Source organism: Marmota flaviventris, chromosome 7, assembly GCF_047511675.1.
Source record: "Marmota flaviventris isolate mMarFla1 chromosome 7, mMarFla1.hap1, whole genome shotgun sequence".
NCBI lineage: Eukaryota > Metazoa > Chordata > Mammalia > Rodentia > Sciuridae > Marmota > Marmota flaviventris.
Genome location: NC_092504.1, coordinates 109030745 through 109053466, shown reverse-complemented (window position 1 = coordinate 109053466; position 22722 = coordinate 109030745). Strand labels below are relative to the sequence as shown.

General features: G+C 31.2%; 1 protein-coding gene across 3 annotated transcripts in view; it reads right to left on the bottom strand.

The window, feature by feature from the left end:
• Fstl5 (follistatin like 5) overlaps nt 1-22722 on the bottom strand; it is a 721807-nt gene that overhangs the window by 218184 nt on the left and 480901 nt on the right. For all 3 annotated transcript variants that reach the window (XM_071614852.1, XM_027926695.3, XM_071614853.1), the window contains exon 6: nt 19541-19707. In XM_071614852.1, coding sequence (XP_071470953.1) covers nt 19541-19707 — 167 coding nt within the window. The remainder of the gene's footprint in view (nt 1-19540; nt 19708-22722) is intronic.

Here is a 22722-nt window from a genome sequence, read left to right as displayed (position 1 = left end):
ATAATTTGTCTTCTATCAGCTATTTATGTAACACATTATAATATTTTAGCATTTATGCTATGATATTATTTTATTAAATAGTGTAACTATTTTTCAATATGTTAGACAGTTTCCTTTGGCATACAATATACCAAAACATTCTGGGTAGACAATAAATTAATGCTTCAAGTACACTTTTATTATTTATTTGAGAAAACTAGTTTTATATTTACTCTGATACCATAATAAATTTGATCATTAAAGAAAATTATGTAATAAATTTCTTCATCTTAATTTAGGTGCAGACTCAGATAAAAGCACTATCCTTCTGCTTTCTGTTAAAAGTTACCATTAATGTAGAAATCCAATGGTGTTAAATTTGGTTCATTTAAGATTTATTTTAATGTGTAGCAAGATCAGCTTCAATTTCAGCAAAACAATAGTTCTCAATTGGATGATGGCACTGCACATGGGAATTATTATTTTTAAGAGGGGATGGATCTGTTATGTTTAGATGTGTTGTACCCCTCAAGCTCACACGTGAGACAATGCAAAAAGGTTTGAAAGAGAAATATCAGCTCACAACCTTAACCCAATCAGTGAGCTGATACTTGATGGAATTAACCTAGTGGTAACTGGAGGCAGGTGTGTTGTGATTGGAGGAAGAAGTTCATTGGGGTTGTGGCTATTGGGTGTGTATTTTGTATCTGGCTAGTACAGACATCTCTCTCTGCTCTCTGATCACCATGTGAGCTGCTTCCCTCTGCCACACACTTCTGCTGTGATGTTCAGCCTCACCTTGAGCCCTGAGGAACGGACCCAGCAACTTATGAACTGAGACCTCTGAAACCCTGAGCCCTCAAATAAACTGTTCCTCCTCTACAGTTGTGCTGTTTGGGTCCTTTAGTTATAGGAGCAAATTTGTTTTTCTTGGCCTAAGTTCACAAAGTATAATATACAAAATAACTATAACTAAAGGACCCAAACAGCACAAGGAGGCTGATTTATAGTGGGATAGGGAGCAGGAGCATGGGAGGAATAAATGAACTCTAGATAGGACAGAGGGGTTGAAGGGGAAGGGAGGAGACATGGGGTTATTAATGATGGTGGAATATGATGATCATTATTATCCAAAGTACATGTATGAAGACATGAATTGTTTTGAATATATTGTGTATACAACCAGAGATATGAAAAATTGTGTTCTCTATGTGTAATAAGAATTGTAATGCATTCTGCTGTGATATATAAATAAAAAAAATTTAATTTAATTTAAAAAACACAATTGGCACAGTGTCTGGTAATACAATAAAACAATTATTTTAAAGTTGTATTTTCTTTAAAACAGAAATTTGTATTTGTGTTGGACAACATATATATAGGTTTGCACGAATGTTTACAGAATCTAAGCCTTAATCAGTAGTTAATGGACAAAAAAAGGTATTTATCTTTGGAGACTGTGATAATTTCCAGTATGACTTGTGAAGTTGTATCATCCTTTTGTTATTTCCCAGTGCTACTATCTTTTCTTTTAATAACAATCCCAATTGGACAGGAAAGATAACAACAGAGAATATTCAAATGTTAGAACCTTCTTCCTAAAAATGAGGAGAGAAATTTTCTCAATCCATTCACCATAAGACATTAGCCAGAATATAACTCTTTACTTACCCTAATGCAGGCCATGAATTAATGATCCAACAATCTCCCTATTTGGTATATAGCCAAAGGAAATGAATTTAGTATCTTGAAGAGTTATCTGTGCTTTTGAGTTTATTGCAGCATTATCACAAGAGATAGACACAACCTAAGAGTCCATCAACACACAAATAGATAAAGAAAATATGATATATATGTATTTACATACACACACAGTGGAATATTATTCAGTCTTAAAAAAAGAAATCTTGTCATTTATGACAATGTACATGAACCTGGAGGAGAGTATACTGAGTGAAATAAGCCAGACACAGAAGAACACACTGTAATTTCACACGTGGAATCCAGAAAAGCTGTCCTTACAAATACAAAGAGTATAATAGTGATGATCAGGGGCTGGTGAGTAAGGGAAAAGAAAAGACTTGGTCAAATGGTACAAAGCCTCTGTTACACAGAATAAATTCTGGAAATCTAATGTATAGAATGGCAAATATACTTAATAACCTTCTATTGTGTACTAGAAATTTGCTAAGACAATAAACTTTAAGTATTTTCATCTCTCTCTCTCTCTCTCTCTCTCTCTCTCTCACACACACACACACACACACACAATCATATCCATGTGAGGTGATGGATATGTTAATTACCTTGATTATAATAATCATTTTACAATATATATGTTTACCAAAACATCATTTTGAATACCATAAATACATACAACATTTATTTGTTAATTATAATTCAACAAAGCTGGAGCCAAAGGTTGTAATATGTGATTGTAACTGTATTTATCACAGATTATTTCTCAGTACAAAATTTCATTTACCTCCTATACATAATATCAATCCATTGAAGAGTGTATCATTTTTTTAATGTTGAGTTTGTTCTGACCACAAGCTAATATAAATCTTACCTCTATAAAATCTAAAATCACACAATACAAATAATTTCCCACACTCATACATATGTTGACCCTTTGTAAACATTCACACATAGAGTTATTAAAGAAGTACATTTAAGTTAACTTATTAGACTTAACTATCCCATGGTAGAATAAAAGTGAATAAATTAAGAAATGGGTGGATGTTTTCTTTATGCACAAGAGCTAAAAATATTTTTTAGAACAAAATTGAAATACAATCATATTATGTTCTTCTCTGTTGAAAGAAGCTCATGAATTGTGATAGTTTAGTAAAAATATAAATTTGAGATGTTGACTAGATATATGTGCCCAAAATACAGTTCATTCGTAGGAGTAAAAACATTATTTTAAAGGCAAATTCCAACTTCACTAATATAATTTTGGTTTCACATCTCTGCATCAAAAAGTTTTTTGAGTAAGCAAAAGAAAACAAAAAGTTCCCTCCACAAATTGTGCTTTTATTACCTTGTCTAAATTTAAAAGCAAATTTAGTTAGGAAAAAACAATGTTACAAGTTTCTATCCTCTGCCAAATCACTGTTAATTAAACAGACAAATAAAAATCTTTGAAGGAACAGTAAAATTGGATGACAGTTTATTACATCATTTGTCATTTGATTAGTCACCTCTCACAATTTTAAATTTTTCTCTCTAAAATATTAAACCTGAGAAGTATAATGTTTAAAGTGCGTGTGGATATGATGGGAGGATAGAAATAACCATGATATGGTTTCTTCATTTTGAGTCAAACTTTTTCCTCTTGCACAAAAGAGCAAGATAAGAAAAATAAAAATTCAGTTACCAACAAAGTCATTGATTGTCTTCTGTATTATTCATCATTATTGTGTCTTAAGTCATATAATACTATTTTTATCATAAAAACAGGATTTGGTAGCTGTAAAGCAATTGTACCTTTATAGTCTTTCCTTTATTTTTTGGAAAATAAACTGGGAGCAGATACATCCTCACAAACTGTACATTATTTAAAAGGTGAGGAAAAAGGTTAATTGCAATTAGAGAACACTGGAAAGTCTTCTGTAAAATGAATGTTATGGGCCTTTTAGGGAGTTGCCAAGTCACATTGCTTAGGTTATATATCTTTGGAATACTGCTTTGTATTCTCCTGGGTCATGGAGAGTAGAAAGCAACTAAAAGGTTGCTTAAAACTTTATAGATGCATAACTTGTTTAAATTATAATGTGAGACACATAAATGATTTTTTCAATTAGACAAAGATAAGCTATAAAAACAAACTGTTATTGAAAATACGTAGTTAAAAATCAATTTAGGATTCTGAGAATGTGGTATCATATCACCAGAATTCTCTCTCCCCACCTTGATGACTATTGCACAGTCAGAATCTGCTGGAAGTAACTACTTTTTTAACTCTAGAGTCTACTGAGACTTTCAAATTTCCATAGGAAGGCTTGGGAGATAAACTGAGGTTAATTTAAATCAATTTCGTGTCAGCAAAGCAGCAACTACATATTCCTCTTTCTAGTTCCTGGAAAATAGCTGTGCCCTTGATCTAGGAGCAGCTGCACACAACTTGAAGGATCCAGGGTGGGCAAAAGGGACCCTGTCCTCCAAATTTGGGGATATGTGATCTGATTGCAGGCTGAGGCTTCAGATGCCAGAAGTACAGGCAGATGAGTGGCTATTGGAGAAGGCTGCCTTATACTTAAAGGACAAGCACACTTCCTTTCTACCTTTCATGTTATTTTCCCCCTCCTGTTGAAGCAATACATTAAAGAAAAAGAATTTTAAAAACAACCAATATGCTGGTATACATGTAGTAATTCAAAATTGGAAAGTTATTGCATGTATCCAGGAAAAATAATAAGTTCAAGAAAGACCAAAGAAAATCTTAAGTATATAATACCTCAGGCAAATCCTTGTGGCAGAGATAGTCTATAGCAACAAATAAAAACAAAACAATAAACAAAAATTTTAAAAAAGGTAATTCTAGGGAAAAGAAAAAACTCTGACTTCCAGACTTCCATTATTAGATTCAAACATCTAGTTTTCAACAACAACAACAAAAATATTACATATAAAAAAGAAATAGAAAAGTATGGTCCACTTACATGAAATTGTATATCACCAGAAATTGTCTCTGAAAAAGACCTGATGGCAAGTGTACTGAATAAAGACTTCAAAACAGGCATTTTAAAGATTGCTAAGGAAGTAAAGAAAGATGTGAAAAACCTCAAGAAAATTATGTATAAATGGAATATAAAATATCAATAAAGAGTTTGAAAATCTAAAAAGAAACCCCCCCAAAATTCTGAAGGTCAAAATATAGTAACTAAAATTAAAAATTACAAGAGATTAATAAGAAGATTTAGGAAAGCAGAAAAAAAAGTTAGTTAATTTGAATATTGGAAGGTGGTAATTTTCAAATTTGAGTAACATTAAAAAAAGAGAGAGAAAAAGATTGAATGAAATTTAACCAAGTCTGAGATATATCCATAGGAATCCATTAAGATCAACAACATATGCATGGAGGAAATCCCTAAAGATCTGAGGAAAAAAATAGGCAAAGAGAATATTTGAATATTTAAATTCATTCCCTGAATTGGATAAAAGGCAAGAATATAAATATCTGAAGATCACAACAAACTCCAAATAAGATAAGTTAAAAGAGACACACAGCTACACATGTTATAATACATTTTCAAAAGACATATTGTACAGAATTTTGAAAGCTAACAAAATAAATAAATAAAGTAACTCATCATGTACAAAGGATCATAACAAAGATTATCAGCAGATATCTCAGTGGCTTATCAAATACAAAGGATCATAAAAAGGTTATTAGCAGATTTCTCAGAGTCATTGAAGGCCAAAATGCAAAATATGTCCAATATACCTACAGTGCTAAAAAATAAAAATGCAAAAAAACCTATTGATCCGGAAACCTGTATGTGATAAAACATTTTATAAAAAGTGAAGGAAAAATTAGGACATCTCCCAATAAGAAAAATATGAGGAAATTTAATCTGCACAACTGCCTTGCAAAAAATGCTCAAGGGAGACCCATATGATGAAATAAGAAGATATTAGTAATTCAAAGTCATGTGAAGAAATCTTTATCTCAGTAAAGGTAATTGCAAGGGTAATTATAAAAACTAGTGTTATTGTAACAATGGTTTGCAAATCCACTCTGATTTCTACATGACTTGAGAACACATTAAAAAGCAATTATTACTCTAGAAGTTAGTATCATTATAATTTTTTGTAACTTTACATTTCATTTTCTATATAATTTGAAAGACTGCTGCACATAAATTATTAGTTTATATTTGGGAATGCACAATGTATAAAGATGTAATTTTATGACATTAACAAAAGGAATAAACAAGGCTGTCAAAGGGCCAGAGTTTTCTTTTTTGTTATTGAAATTTAGCTGGTAATCATTCAAATAAGACTATTACAACTTTAGGATGATAATGCCTAAAGAATATATACAAAGGGAAAAAAGAAACTTAGACATTTCGCCACCAAAAAAAAAAAATCAATAAAACACATAATAGAAAACACAATAATTGATGGACCAAAAAAAGATTCAAAGCATGTAGAAAACAAATATCAAAATGGCAGAAGTAAATCCTTCTTATCAGTAATTACATTTAATTTTCCAACTTTATTGAGGCATAATAGATCAAGAACTAAAAGTTGTATGTATTAAAGTATTATAACTCGTGATTTTGATATATGTATATATTGTAAAATATTTACCACAGTTAAGCAACTAATATATCTATCATCTCAGGTAGTTTTGGGGGGAGGTGTGGTAAGAGCTCTTTATTTGCTGAGATATAATATTTGTATATCTTTATGGTGTACATTATGTATAAAATCATAATAAATATACTCTTTTTACAAGAGACTCACTTTAGAAACAAACAGAGAATGGAATTTGGGGAAAAGTCATTCCATGCAAATTATAACCAAAAGAGAACAATGGTGGCTAACCTAATATCTGATGAAACAGATTAATTTTAAAAAGCAATAAGAGAGATATTACATATCAATAAAAGATAGTATTGCAAGAAGATACAGTAGTTAAATGCATATATATTCTAAAACAGAGATGAATCTTGAAGACAGTAAGATAAGCAAAATAGACTTAGATACAAAAGATAAGTACTAAATGATTTACTTATATGAGGTGCTTAGAGTAGTCAAAGTCATACATATAGAAATTTGAATGGTGGCTGCAAGTGAATAGGTGGAAGGAGGAATCGGCAGTTATTATGTAATGGATATAAAGTTTTAGTTATAAAATTGTTTTGTTATAGAGGTGTATTTTGTGGATGGGTGCACAACATTATGTACATATTTAATATACTTAAAATGTTTAATATGGTGAATTTTACATTGTGTGCATTTATTACAATAAAAACAAGTAGAAAAATATAAACATCAACTTATGTAAGAGTATCAATATATTAGCTTAACATATCTTGTTCTGATAAACTAATGAGTTAATATATTTTAAAATGGAAAGTTGCAATATTTGAAAAAAATATTGTGTAGGCATTTCATGCTATTGTTTTGGTATATGTTATTATTGTAAATGTATAGCTTAATAATCAAATACAAGTTTTGCTTTTATTTCTCGTATTCAAGCCCTTTTTTTATTCAGTTTCTTTGTTTATTCTTAGACATAACAAGGGCCTTGAAGTTCATTCAGTATACTATGCTCTCTCAAAACCTACGGCCTGCATTCCCAGGGACACCTGTCTACCATACCATCACCTGCCTATCATGGAAGCTGCTGGACTTGTATACTTTTAGATGTGGTCTATGACCTTCAAAATTCAAACTTGACTTTCTTTTTCTATTAATGGTTCAGTATTTATGTAACCATTTCTATTGTACTTCAAATATAATGCATTTTCTTTTCCTTTCTTTTCTTGACTTTTTCTATTAATGAGAGTTTAAAAATGAAAATTATGTCTCTTACAGACATAACTTCAGCTTGTTTAGTCAAGAGCCTAGAAAAGTGTAGTGGTTAAATTTCTATTTGTTATATATATATGAAGATTAAACAATTTTCAAATATGTTTCTCTTCTTTTTCTTGCCCAATAGTAGTAAAAAGTCAATATGCTTAATGAAAACTGTAATTAAATAAATTAAATCTAGATATTGTTGAGTTGTCCTAGGCTTAAATGATTTATTGCCAATAAACAGGTTAATTGATAATACTACATGTAGCTTCAGTAAAATAGTAATAATAATAATAAAGCTTTAAGAAAGATTTTAAATATAAAAAAATCCAACAAAAATTGAACAATGCATAATTGAAAATATGAGAAATATCACTGTTATTTATAATTTACACATTTAAAATTTATTACATGCCTACGTCATGCCATTATACTATGAACATCATAACATAAAGTTTGAACTAGCAAATATTTTGGTGTTCAGTTTCTAGTCCAGCAAAAAAGACAAGAATAATAAGAGTTTTATCAAGATTTTAGCAAGTACTATTGTTAATGGACAGAGAATTTAAAAAACTTTCAGGCATAGTGTTTATTTATTTGTCTTTGAAAAACACACTAGATTTAGATAGATCAGGGAAACCAGAGAAGCTTTTCTAGTGAAGAGGAGAATGTATTCAAGAATCGTAGCAATAAAACAACACAATAAGAAAATTGCTAGTGTTTTAGAGAGTTATATTAGGAAGAATCAATAGAAAAATATGCTTTCTGAAATAAGCTAAAGAATATCATTTTCCTTTCTGAAACCTAAAAAAAGCTTTTAAAGGATTTTAAAGAGGGAAGTGTAATGGCCACATGTAAATTTGATGAAGATCAGTCTGGCTATCATATGAAGTGCAGATTCAAAGTGAAGGCACATTTGTAATAGGCAAGGATGAAGTTTGAAGGTGAGAAATGATAGGCCTTAAATTAAGGCAGCTACAATAGAAATGAGAGAACAGAATGAATTTAAGATAAGGAAAAAGTTCAATTTACATGGCTTTGTGACAGATTAGAGCTAAGAGAAAAAAATGATGGAAAAATCTAGCAGGACCCAGTTTTCTGAAATGTCTACATTGACTAGAAATTAGTGCAAATGTTGTAGATTTGGGGATAGATTTATCCTTTAAGTTTTGTACATTCATAGAAAATATTAGAACTTAGAAGAGACAGTCCTTTATCATTTTAGGAATATATATACGTAGTCAAGTTTCTTATTTAAAAAAAAGAAATTACAAATTGAACAAATGTTTACATATTAATATATCTCATTCAGATTTAAATAACATGACTTTTCATAATTTTAGGAACTAAACTTAAAATTACCAAGTATTCAACAAACTGAATACTTTTGCCACCTAATCAGAGTTGGACATTGCAGTTGTATATGTTGTTATCTGTAAGAATAAGTTCCAAAAGAATATGAATAAAGGCATTTAAAAATACATTCTGAATTACTCATTTTAAGATTTTTCTTATAAACAAGCTTTAATATTCAATGTTCTGATATATCAGAAAAATATGTAATTTAGAAAGGATATTCATTAAAAAATTAATTGGTCCTACTTTACAATTAGTATTGAACCTGACTAACAAATATTTAGGTATAATTTAATTCATGTATGTATTTCTAACTTGTGTTAGAAATCCAACTTCTTTTATCTACGTCATGGCTCCTTTTTTTATTTGGCTTAGACGATTTAGAATCATAAACATTCTCCGATTGTCCTTGAATCTTTTAAAAATATTTTTAGTTGCAGATGAACTCAACATATCTTTATTTATTTATTTTTATGTTGTACTGAGGATCAAACCTAGTGCCTCACACATGCTAGACAAGCCCTCTATCACTGAGTTAGAGCCAGACCCTCTCCTTATATATATGACTACCACATTATTGTCTCTTAAAATATATATATTATATATATACTTAAAATATATATATTATATATATTATATAATATATATATATATTATATATATATATATATATATATTTTTTTTTTTTAAGAGAGAGAGGTAGAGAGAAGTAGAGAGAGAATTTTAATATTTATTTTTTAGTTTTTGGTGGACACAACATCTTTGTTTTGTATGTGGTGCTGAGGATTGAACCCGGGCCGCACACATGCCAGGGGAGCGCTACCGCTTGAGCCACATCCCCAGCCCCGCGGTAGTCTTATATTAAAAAACAAATCAGTGGTAAAAATTACATGTGAATGATGTATTCTATTTCAAACATTAGTGTGTATACTTTTTTTAAGAGAGAGAGAATTTTTAATATTAATTTTTTAGTTCTCAGCTGACACAACATCTTTGTTTGTATGTGGTGCTGAGGATGGAACCCCGGCTGCACGCATGCCAGGCGAGCGCGCTACCGCTTGAGCCACATCCCCAGCCCTAATGTGTATACTTTTAAAGAAAACAAAATATATTATTAATAGTATAGAGAAGAAACAAGTAAATAGCTTTCTTTTTCAAATACCTAGTTTCAATGGTATAATCTAATTGTCCCATGTTTTAAAAATCGTGTTTTAAAGAACACTATAGACTTCTAAAATAATGAAGTCAAATATTGCAAATTAAATTAATTTGATTAATGATATAAATTTGGGCTCTGTTATCAATAAATAGCCCAAAGGACAACAATACTCCTTTCATAAACATATAATATCTTTAAAACCCAAACTCTTAAAAGGGAAATTTACTCTTTTTTTTTTCACTATTTTAAGTATTAAAATTAAGTAGCATATTTAGAGTGCTCTATAACCTAAATTATTTTATTTAGTCCCTCTAAACTACATGACTTGAAAATTTTCTAAGAAATTAAAATTATAGTATATATACTAGAATCCATTCTTTAAAATATATATAATCTTCTATATTCCACTTAATAGTTTTAAAAATCCAGACAAAATTCCAGTTATATAATGAAAATTTTATTATATTTTGACATATTATTCACCAGTATTGATTTTCCCTGCTATGTACTAGAATCCAGTGGGTTTTCTTAATTTTTTTGTAGTGGAGGTGGTTTGGTTTTATTGGTTTGGTTTGTTCTTTGGAGGTTTACTGTTAGACGGCCACAATTACAATTTGATTCTGATTTTGTTTAAACTGTATATTTCGATTTTTAATTATTTCCCTGTGATTTTTCTTCAACAGAATACTTTAATTGGAAAGCAAGTGTATATGGTGGGAGCACATCAAATAAGTTGTAATAATGGAAATACTTTATGGCTGATAATTTTTAATCAAAGTATTATTATTTTATTTATCTTGGTCATTGAATTTTAAGAGTTTCTTTTATATTTTGGATATTATCCCTTTATCAGATATTTGTTGTGCCAAATATTTTCTTTCATTCCATACATTCCCTTCTACTTTATTGTATCCTTTGCTATACAGAAATTTGATTTAGTTTGATGTAGTCCCACTAACCTGTTTTTACTTTCATTGCTTGTGCTTTTGGTGTCATGTCCAAAAATTCACTACCAAGAATAAGCCACAGAATATTTCCCCCATTTTCTTATACAAGTTTTCACTGTCCATCTTTAAGTTGTTAATCCAAATTGAGTTAGTTTTAGGGTATGGTACAAGAAGGGCAAAACTTTAGCACATTTATACAAGCATCAACTTCTTTAATAAAACTCCTAAAACTCAAGAAATAAAACCCCCAATTTAATAGGTGGGATAGGATTAAATATAAAAGTTTCAACACAGATAGGGCCTACAGAATGAGTGAAAATCTTTGCCAGTTACTCCTCTTACAGGAAATTAATAGCTAGATGTTATATTAGAGATTTTGTGGTGTCCCTCACAAGTTCATGTATTAGATGATAGAAGAATTTTCACAAGTGAAAAACTGGTTATGAGACCCTTAACCTAATCAGTAGATCAGTTCACTGATACAGATTAACTGGGTGCTAACTGTTGCCAGGTAGGGTGTAACTGGAGGAGATAGTTCACAGGGGACATGCTTTTGGGGTTTACATTTTGTCCCTGGTGAGCAGAGCTCTCCCTCTCCCTGCTTCATGTTACTATGTCCTGAGCTGTTTTTACTCTTTTATACTTTTCTGCCATGATGTTCTGCTTCACCTTGGACCCAGAGGTATGGAGTCAGTCATCTACATTCTGAGATCCCTGAAACCATGTACTTCAAATAAACTTTTACTTCTCTATGTTTTTCTTGCCAGGTATTTTGGTGACAGTGATGCAAAATCTGACTGAAACAGCAGAATATATAAAGAACTAAAAACTTAACAGCAAGAAATGTAATAACCTACTCAACTAAAGGACAAGAGGTCTAACAAGACATTTCCCCAAAATAGAAATTCAAACAGCCAACAAATATATGAAAAATGTTCAACATCTTTAGCAATTAGGAAGATGTAAAACAAATTTACACTGAGGTTTCATCTTATTCCAGTCATAATGGTAATTATCAAGTATACAAATAATGATAATTGCTGTTAGGATATAGGGAAAAAGGTAAAGTTATACATTGTTTTTGGGACGGCATATTAGTTTGAACATTTTGGAAATAAGTATGGAGATTCCTCAGAAGGCTAGAAATTGAATCATCATGTAACCCAGTTACCCACCTCCTTGGTATTTATACAAACGTACCAAAATCAGCATAATATTGTGATATACACATACCAATAATTATAGAAGCACCATTCACATAACCAAGTTATGGAACTAGTTTATGTGTCCATCAATAGACGAATGGATAAAGAAAATTTGAGATATGTCCACAATGGAGTTCTACTCAGCCATAAAGAAGAATGAAATTATGTCATTCACTGGTAAATGAATATACCCATAGAGCATCATACAAGTGATATAAGAAGACTCAGCATGTCAAGGAGCAAATGTTTCCCTCATATGCAGAAGGAAGATAGGAAAAGGGAATACAAAAAGGGGATCCTGAAACAAACAGAAGAGAGATCGGTAGAATCAAGCAGGAACCAAGGATGATGGAGGTGGAGAGAAAAAGGGTAAGAACTGGGGAATGAAGTAGACCAAATTATATTAGCTGTATGTATAAAGTACTACAATATATTTCAATTTTATATATAAGTATAATGCATCAATTGAAAAATAAATAGAGGGCTAAAGAGTAGAGGAAGTGGGTCAGAAGGATGGAGAAGAGGAAAAGCTACTGGGGATTGAAATTGAGAAAACTGTTACATGAATTTACACATATGTAAAAATGAGCCCCACTCTTATGTATAACTATAATGCATGATGTGATTCTGCAATCTGTGTATGGGGTGAAGGTGGGAGTTCATAACCCACTTGAATCAAAGTGTGGAATATGATATGTCAAGAAATTTGTAATGTTTTGAACAACCCACAATAAAAATTAAAAAAAAAAAAAAAAAGAATTAAAAAATAAATAACTCTTTTTTTTTTTTTTTTTTTTTTTTAAGAAGAGGGAAACCTTTCAAGTGTTTAAAGATGGCTACCATGTCCCTGCCAATATTTCTTTTAAGACAACTGTTTCTGAGCCTTGGTTGGCCTCGTTTCAGGACCATCCTGGGCCATGACCATGATAATCACTGGGACTTATTACAGTTTGAACATTCCCTCTTGACAAAAATGGCCCAGATCAGACCTCAAATTCTAGCTAGTGTAGTTCGGACATGGGTAGGACTGTTATATCCCTTATTCTACACACCACATCTCTATTCAGGAAGCCAGTTCAGATGAAGCCCAACTTCCATTAAAACTCCTACAACCCTAAGTCTTCCCTATCAATTGGCTTCCCTCATTCCACCCCATTAAATTCACACTTTGAGTCAAAAAAATTGCTAGGGTTATTCCTGAGGTGTATACCATAACTATTGATACAATTGAAGGGCCGTATGATTATATTTGGTGACACTATAATCCATCTGCCATAGTTTATTATTATTTCTTGGATATTAAGGACCACAATTCTCTCATATTACCTATTTTTTCATATACTAATTGACTTCTCTATGTGAACATGACAACATATTACATGGAAAAAAAGAGTTAAAAGATGATATGATATTCTGGCAATGCTGCAGATTTGCCATGATTTGTGAAAAAACCTGAGGGGAACAGAGAAATCAGGCCAATGAGAGTCAATCAAAATATTAGCTATAGCTGGGCGCTATGGTATACACCTGTAATTCCAGCAGTTTATGAGGTTTAGGTAGGAGGATCACAAGTTTAAAGCCAGCCTCTGAAATTTAGGAAGACACTGAGCTTATATATAAGCTACTGAGCCACATATATATAAACAAAATATCTATTGCAAATTGTAGAGACCCTGTTAGCTATTCATAATGCCAACTGTACAACCCAATATAGACAACCAGAGAAAAAAATTGATATAATTCAAACTCTTAAAAGTTATACAATGGAAGATAGAAACTAAGATCTTGAAATCTGTATGTGAATCCAGTATTTCAACTCTAAAATAGCAAGCTGCAAATTTTTCTTTTCCTCAAATTGTTCATAAAACTTATGTTTATACTTCATTTGGAAATAGTATAAATTCTCATTAAACCTGTCATTATTATTATTATTATTTTGGTACCAGGGACTGAAGTCAGGGGTACTCTACCACTGAGCCACATTTCCAGCCCTATTTTGTATTTTATTTAGAGATAGGGTCTCACTGAGTTGCTTAGCTTCTTGCCCTTGCTGAGGCTAGTTTTGAACTTGTGATCCTCCTGTCTCAGCCTCCTGTAATGCTGGGATTACAGGCATGCACCAGTACACCTGGCTAAACCTATCATTATTTTTTCTTGGTTAGCATAAAAGAGCTCAATTCATACTAAAAACATAAAAATTAAAAAAAAAAAATAAAAAAGAATGATCAGAAGAAAAATCCTCCAGACAAAATGCAAAAGAAAAATAACATGTAAGGAAAGGCAAACAAACTCAAAAAAAAAAAACAAAAAACAATAATTGAAGACTGTTTCAATTTAACAAAGGAAAAAAATTATATTCAGAATTGGTGATATTTGTAGATGCATAATCATATTTTATCAACATAAACAAATACAAAAAAATGTATGAAGTTGAATATTTAATATTTTTCTTAGGTGGCCTGTATAAAAGTAGAGATTTCTTGATGCCACCAAATGTCCATTATCTTGTTCATCCTCTATAACAGAATGCTGGGCAGTGTGACCTGGTACAGTATTATATTTACCAGGTTGCCTAGTATAATTATTATAGTTATTACTGTAACCTATAAGCACTTTCGAGACTTCCAGGAAAAGTCTACAAAAGCAAGGATAAGTGACTTCTCCTTTCATCTGTTTGATATGCTGCTTTGGACCTGGAATATAGATTGATGGCTGGAAACCTTGCAACAAATCTGAACCCTGAGATGACTGTGAGGATAAAAGCCATGGATTTAGAAGACTGAGTGCCAGATGTTTATGGTGCAATCATGCCAACTGTTTACAGTATGTTTTACAAAACCCAAAACTCCCATATATTTAAGTCACTGTTTTTTAGTTTCTAGTGTTCATTGATGGACAAAACTACTGTCATTGCTTAGATACGTGTAGAGAACAAAATATTAAAAGAATAGAAATATGCAAAGATTATAGATATAATTCAAGAGATATGTTGGCTGTTCATTTCATCCACTTGATATAAGATAAAGCATTATTTGTTGAAAACTGGCTTAATACAACAATGAAAACAATTTGAGTTTCATGTTAATACCAATTAGGCTATCCAACCACTGACAATTTTCTTATCAAATAATCTATAAGATAACCAAATATAAATTGAAGTTCAGATAAACAGGGATTATTTTTTATGTCATATTTAAAATAAAAATTTTATAGTGTACATAAAATATGGAACTCTCCAGTAAAATTGTATTTTACCTAGCAACTTTACTTGGAAAGTCATTGAAAGTCATAATAATATATATTGCACAAGACTTTTCCAAATATATCGTATTTTTTTTGTACTAGATATTGAACTAAGGAGCACTCAATCACTGAGCCACATTACCAGCCCTATTTTGTATTTTATTTAGAGACAGGGTCTCACTGAGTTGGTTAGTGCCTCGCTTTTACTGAGGCTGACTTCAAACTCGTGATCCTCCTGCCTCAGCCTTCCAAACACCACTGGGATTACAGGCATGGGCCACTAAACCTGACAAATACATTGTATTTTTATGGGAGCTTGACAGTTGGAATTACATATAATCAACAATGTCATAATGAATTTAGCTGCTTATAATAATGGGTGAAATAACATTATTTTATATTATTGAATATTATAAAAAATTTTTCTTATTACAGGTGAATAAACTGAAATTTAAGTTTATTTGATATATTTGTTTTAGTTACATAGCTAAGAATTGGACTCTACATTGGTATGATGCAATTTCATTTCAATGTTGAATTTACACCAGATTATAATATAACTTAATGAATGATGAATAAATATAGATATTATAAACATGACATAAACATGAACTAATTTACCTGAAGTGAAAATACAGCAAAACAAAAAATTAGGCTATCCAACCACTTATTGACAATTTTCTTAGTAAGGTACCCTATGGAAAACAGTGCCATTTTTCAACTCCTCCCTTTTCTTCACACCTGACTGCTAATAATGTCAATCAATTCTACTTTCTTTTCCCACATTTGTCTTAAAAATATATCTTTGTCTCTATGCTTGCTCCATCTCTCTTCAATAAGTTTCCCTAACTAAAATAACTTGCAAACAAGGAACCCCCCCAAAAAAAAATCCAATTAGTTTTTTTCAGGAATTTGGGCAGAAAGAGGATTGAGGTCATGCATAGAGATGAATTCATTCAGCTGAATGAATATAATGGCATATTTTTAGAGCTGGGATTAATTAAAGATTGCTAACCAAAAAATAAGATAACACACTTCCTAAAATTACATTAAATCAATTTTTTTTCTCCTATTTGAATGGCTATTATAATTGGGAAAAATTCAAATCCAGAATTTCCTAGGAACTTCTAATCTCTCCTAGTATACGGACCCTACGAATAAATTTCTCCTCTTTTACGCAGGGTCAGAGCACCTGTGTTCTTGAAATATGTAGAAAGAAAGAAGAAAGAAAAAGAGAAGAGGAAGAAGGAAGAGAAGACAAAAATGAGACACAGTTTAATTGAAAGTTTACAATGTGTCTTATATAGTGTTAACAGCTTTAGAATGTTTTATCTCATTAATTCTCACCAAAAAATAAGTTAGTTCTACTGTTATCTTTGTTTCACAGATACATGAGCTTAGGTACAGAAAGTTTACACAACTTGCTTGAGGTCACATCACTCCTAAGTGACTGAAGATTAATTGCAAACTAGAAAATATGAGTCTAAAGCCTATCTTGCAAACCAGTGTTATACATGCTCCTGTAGTTCAGTGGTATGCTTTTGATCATTTGATGCAAAAATGAAGGCAGGCAAAATGAAAGACTCCAAACATCAATTGAATTTCAATTAGTCTCACACATAATAGAATATGACAAATCTATTTGTAATCTGTAGGATCCAGAATTATATAGATATGCTTTCCAAAGGGCACCAGAAAACTACAGAATAGATCAGTTTCATGAGGTGGTTAAACAACTCTTGATCTAGAATTAATCAGGCAATGTAAAAACCACAATCCTTACTACTACTTATTACCTCGGTGACCTTGAGTAAACAACTAAGTATATCTCTTACTATAAATCTTCACATGTATAAATGGGCATATGATTCTCTGCTTCATGGAGCTGTTTTTAGAGCTAATGAGGTAATTGGACAATGTGATGTGATATGAATAATCCTATTAAAGGAATAAAATTACTTATGCAATTCAAGGAAGGGGGATTAAAAGTGTACTCATTCACAGAGTTTTTTCTGCATTTGGAAATGGGAGTAAGCTGATTTAAAAGATAAGAGGTACTTATGATTTTAAAATGCATCTAAGTTATTTTAATTGTTTGGAATTAGAATGTAAACATAAGTAAAAACATACTGAATTCTACTTAATATACATATTAAAAAATCAGTAAGGATATTGTATATGTCACTGCTTCCTTTGACATGAAAGGCACACTGTTTCTAATATCTTAGAGAATAAGACATCATTCTCCATTACCTCCTTGAGGAAAATTCTGCGAATTAGAGAACTTCTATCAAAATAATAAAAAAAAAATTGGAGAAGACTCCTGATTTTTGAAATAGATTCTAAAACAATAAACAAGAACATTAAGAGAAATAAAATAAATAGGAATTTGAGATTGTAGATTCAGTCTATTTTCTGAGTTCTTTACAAAGCAAACAAAATTAAATGGAAATGATAGCTTTTTGAGTACTGCTCAAAAATATGCAGATATCATAAAATTTTAAGATCAATAAGTCAAATGATTGCACCATACTTCAATTACACAGATATCCTGTAAATGCACAATTTTTTAACTTTATCGCCTAGGGCGATGTTCACTTTTTGAACAGATAAGTGGTTAGAGTTGGTTTCTGTTTTTTTTCTTCCCTTACCCTGGAGGGCATACCCAGTTGAAAGGAGTTTAGAATCTATATCCCTAGATGTACACCTCAATAAAGAAACATGTACCTCCATTCTGTTAAAAAAACATTTATTTGTTTTGATCAATATTTCTTGTTTCTAATACATTGTGAAATATTTGAAGTAAAATATGTCTTTACCCTCTTCTAACTTCAAGACCTTTAAACTGTTACTCAACCATAACCACATTGGATAGAGATTAATTGTTAATAATTATAGTAATTCAGACAGACATTTGGCATAGAAACATGATTTTGAAATGATTAAACAAGAATAGTAGAGGACAAAGTTTTTTGAACCATCTTCTTTTTTAAAAAATTTTTCCTTGTTCTACCCACTGGTTGAGAAACTGTCTTGCCTTTGCTTAAAAATAGTCCAGATCACTTTATATTAATTGTTTTGCTGCCTCTCAGCCTAGTGAAACCAGAACCAATCCCAGATTGTTTAATCAGAGTATTATAGATTTGTACCAAGTAATTCTTTCATTGAAAGCTATTTATGCCAGACATAAATTTGGGTGCTTTCTAGAATGTGTACCATAGGCATCAGGAAACTATTCATAAGTAATCACACTATGATATATTTTTTTTATATTTTCTTAGTTGTCAATGGACTCTATTAATATGAAGTGCTGAGAATTGAACCCAGTGCCTCACACATGCTAGGTAAGTGCTCTAACACTGAACCACAACCCCAGCCCATGGTATTATTTTTAACACACTGTTTTCTTTAAAATTGATATAGGCCTATGTTAGAAATACAAGTAGAAAAAAAAGAAATCTCTTGGAAGTAAGTCTGAATACCATTCTTGACCTTATCCTCTTCCCTAGAATCATTTCATTTTGTGAGTCATTTTATAATATGGCTCTAGAAATTTTCTATAAATTAATCTATATATATTTAAATTATGTATTACTTAAATTATATATATTTAAAAATATATATATATGAAATAGAAGCATCCTAAAATAAAACAGGATATATTTTTATATAAACACCGATGAATATATTTTCATATTAGCATATGTAAAAGCTATAAAATAACTCTGATATATACACATTCATACATGCCCTCATGTTTTCTATGGATGGTATTCTAATTTTTTTTTCTCACAACACCGTGAAGATGAACAATTTTATACATACATAGTTGAGTTCACATGAGTATATTTATAGAAAGAATTTCTAGATGTAGATTTCTTAGTGTATTTTCTCACTAACACATTGCCATATAATCTATGTATCACACTAATAATTTGGATAATTAAAAATGATCTGTGGTATACCTCCCAGCCAGTAGGATGGATACACTAATGTTCCAATGATTCTCTTCTATTCTACATCCACTACTAATTAAAGTTCACTAGACATCACAAAGCCTAGAATACATCATGCTGCATATACACTTAATAAAGCACTTGTACTTATATACTCACATTGATGTCTTCCAAATCTAAATTATTTAGAATAATATTGTTTCTTTTCCAGATGATGGGGGGTCTCAGAGCTCCCTGAATGGCACAGCTCAGGACAGCACTTTGTCCCACAGTTGCTGCAGTAATGCTTAGTTTCTGATCTTCAGGAAGACTCAACTGGATCACCTCTGTAAAAATAAAGCATCAGTATATTGATGAGCATGTAATTTTGTAACATTAATTGGCATAAAGTTTCTGAATACCAGTGATTTGGGCTTTTAATTTGAATAAAAGATAAAAAAAGCTTGTGATAAATGAAAAAAGAGTAAACTGCTTCCAACGAAAGGTCAGAATGACATTTCAATTTAATTGATTGACAAGCATTCTCATGAGGCAAAAACTATTAAACATGAAATGAATATCAGAAGTAGAGTTATAATAAGCCTGGCAGATTGCACCCAAAAGAGAGATAAATTATTTAACTGCCAAATCAACATGTAGTGTGTCATTGGCATTGAAATAAAATGATGTTGTTTATTCACTGATGGATTTATATTGTAGGTGAAGTGAGATCATTTCTGGCTGGCTTCAGAGAACAGTAGTAGAGCTGAATGGGTACAATGCTTCAGTATGCTGGGAAACATAAATTAACTGTGAAGAAATAAGATTTATATGGGAAGTTGAAAGAGGGGAAAAAAAACACGGTAGTTCACCAATAAAATAGCAATTGAGTGTAATTCTGTCAGCTGTCCTCATTAGTGTTGATAGAGTCACTTCCTGATCCTTAAATTTTAAAGTTAATATCATATTTTTAACTACCAAAATATATCTTTCTGTCAATAATTACGAAATATAAATATATTATTTGAGATTTGGATCTGAGCTGGGGATGTAGCTCAGAGTTAGTGTGCATATCCAGATGTGGGACATACTGTATTCAATATACTGTGTACTGAAGAAAAAAAAAAAGCCTGAAATTCTGAAAATTTTGGATTTGGCTTTCCTTTTCTGTTTTCATACAGTTTTTACCATGTGGGAAAATTAACAGCTATGTCATTGACAATTAATCATCAGAGATGACTGAAGTAATATTAATTATGATCCATGTGAAACTCGCCCTTTGGTTTCTTGTTGACATTCATAGACTCTAACTTGTCTACACAATAACTTAGTCTTGCATTTTGACTTTGCTCAGCTTTAGCCAGGTTAGAAATATTGCAAATGATTATTCTTATTTAAATTTCAATATGAAGGGGTGGAATAATTGTCCTTTGTCCTTTCATTATAGTTGATAATATTTTTCATGGGAACTGAGTGGAGAAACTGGTGTATTTTATTTGGGAATAAAAAGATCACATGAAACCATTTCCATATTCTCCACAAAAGACTCTCTTTCCTTTTTACCATTCTACATTCTTTTTGTCTTATTCTTAATCCTATTTTTATTTTTTTGAGGGAAAAGACCTGTGCTAATCAAGTGAGTTTTATAGAATATAACTATTCTATGTTCTTTGTTTTTTGGTACCATCACAAATCACAATGCTAAAAGTGGCACATGTTTTTGCATCAGAAGGCCATGCTCGAACATTAAATCAACAGTCACCCCATGATCATGATAAGTATTAATGTTAAATGACCTGTGAGTTTCCCCAACTGGCTGACATTGTCATGTGTTATGAAAATAAGCAAAACTGGAATGACCACTCATATTCTTTTAGTCACAGTTTACTCTACACATCTAAGTCATCACTGTTTTCTGTTGTCAAAGAAGGGGGCAGAAACATTCATTAAACTAAAAAATTCTACTGGAGAGAGGGTTGGCCCAAATTGTTTTTTAGTTCATAGAAAAGCAAAAATAGAAGATGGGTAAGAAGAAAAGGTCAATAAGAACTTTGTATAATTATATTACAGACAATTTATCACTAATTTATCACATGTATCACTAATGGAAATTAGTGATAACATGTCCACATTCCCATTTTATCTTAATGCTTCATGGGCAGTACAGAGAATATTTTCTTATATATGCATTCTATTATATGTATATATTTATACTCACATATATACACACAGTCACATACTTGCACACACATGCATATATACATATACATGAGTAAGTACATATAATGACTAAAAAGGAAATACATTTGACTAGTTAGGATTAGGAACCATTTGAAATTTGCAGATTAAGAGTTTACATATTTTTTTTAATTAAAAACTTACAGCGAGAACACAAAGTAATAGCATCATGGAAAACATTATATACAAATTATCAATAATTTTGCTTCTATATTGCTGAATTACAGCTTCTTGCTCCTCACTAAATTATGTGAGAGATAATGGGAACTCTGATCTTAAAACAGCATGATAACCTTGGCTATTCTGGCATTTAGAAATATAGTTGGTACTAAGTCACCCTGGAATCTCTTCACTAAACTCCTGCATCTGGAACTAAGTCTCTGGCTATTTGAATTATTTTCATTTTTATAGTTATATGACAGAATGACAATTAGATAATATGCCATTAAGATGGTGGGGATTCCTTATTGGCTGACTGCTGTATCTAGATGATGCTAATTGAGTCAAGCTGTGTGTAATCAGTTAGGTATATATACCTCTGCTGTCCCGCAATAAAGCGGCTCCTACTACCTTGGTGCCTGCTACCTTGAGTTCCTGCTCAGTTCCCGCTGAGTTTCCTTGCAATAAAGCAGTTCTCCATGGGTTGACATCCCCAGTCTTTTATATTTTTTGTTTTGAGACAGGGTGTGCTAAGTTGCTGAGGCTGCTCTAGAAGGTGCCATTTTTCTGCCTCAGCCTCCCAAATTGCTGGGATTACAAGGCATGTGCTAGGGCACCTGGTGCCAACCAGTCTTTTTGATCCTTTGTAACCAATACACATTTATCTCACAAATGTTAAAAATGTTAAACATTTTTAATTTTAAATTTCATTAAAAATGCTTTAATAATGTATGATGTGCTTATAAACATGTAAAGTTCATCAGTTATACACAAGTGGTCAATATGCCTAGAAATCTATTAACAACATGAAGCAATAATATGGATTGATCAATCACTATGGATCGAGCTGTAATCCCATTAAAATTGATTTTAAGTAAAATCATGTATCACATGATATTAAGTGTTATTTGTTACAATGATGAAGTTAAAAATGTTCAGAGTCAATTAAGAGGTGGTATTCAATG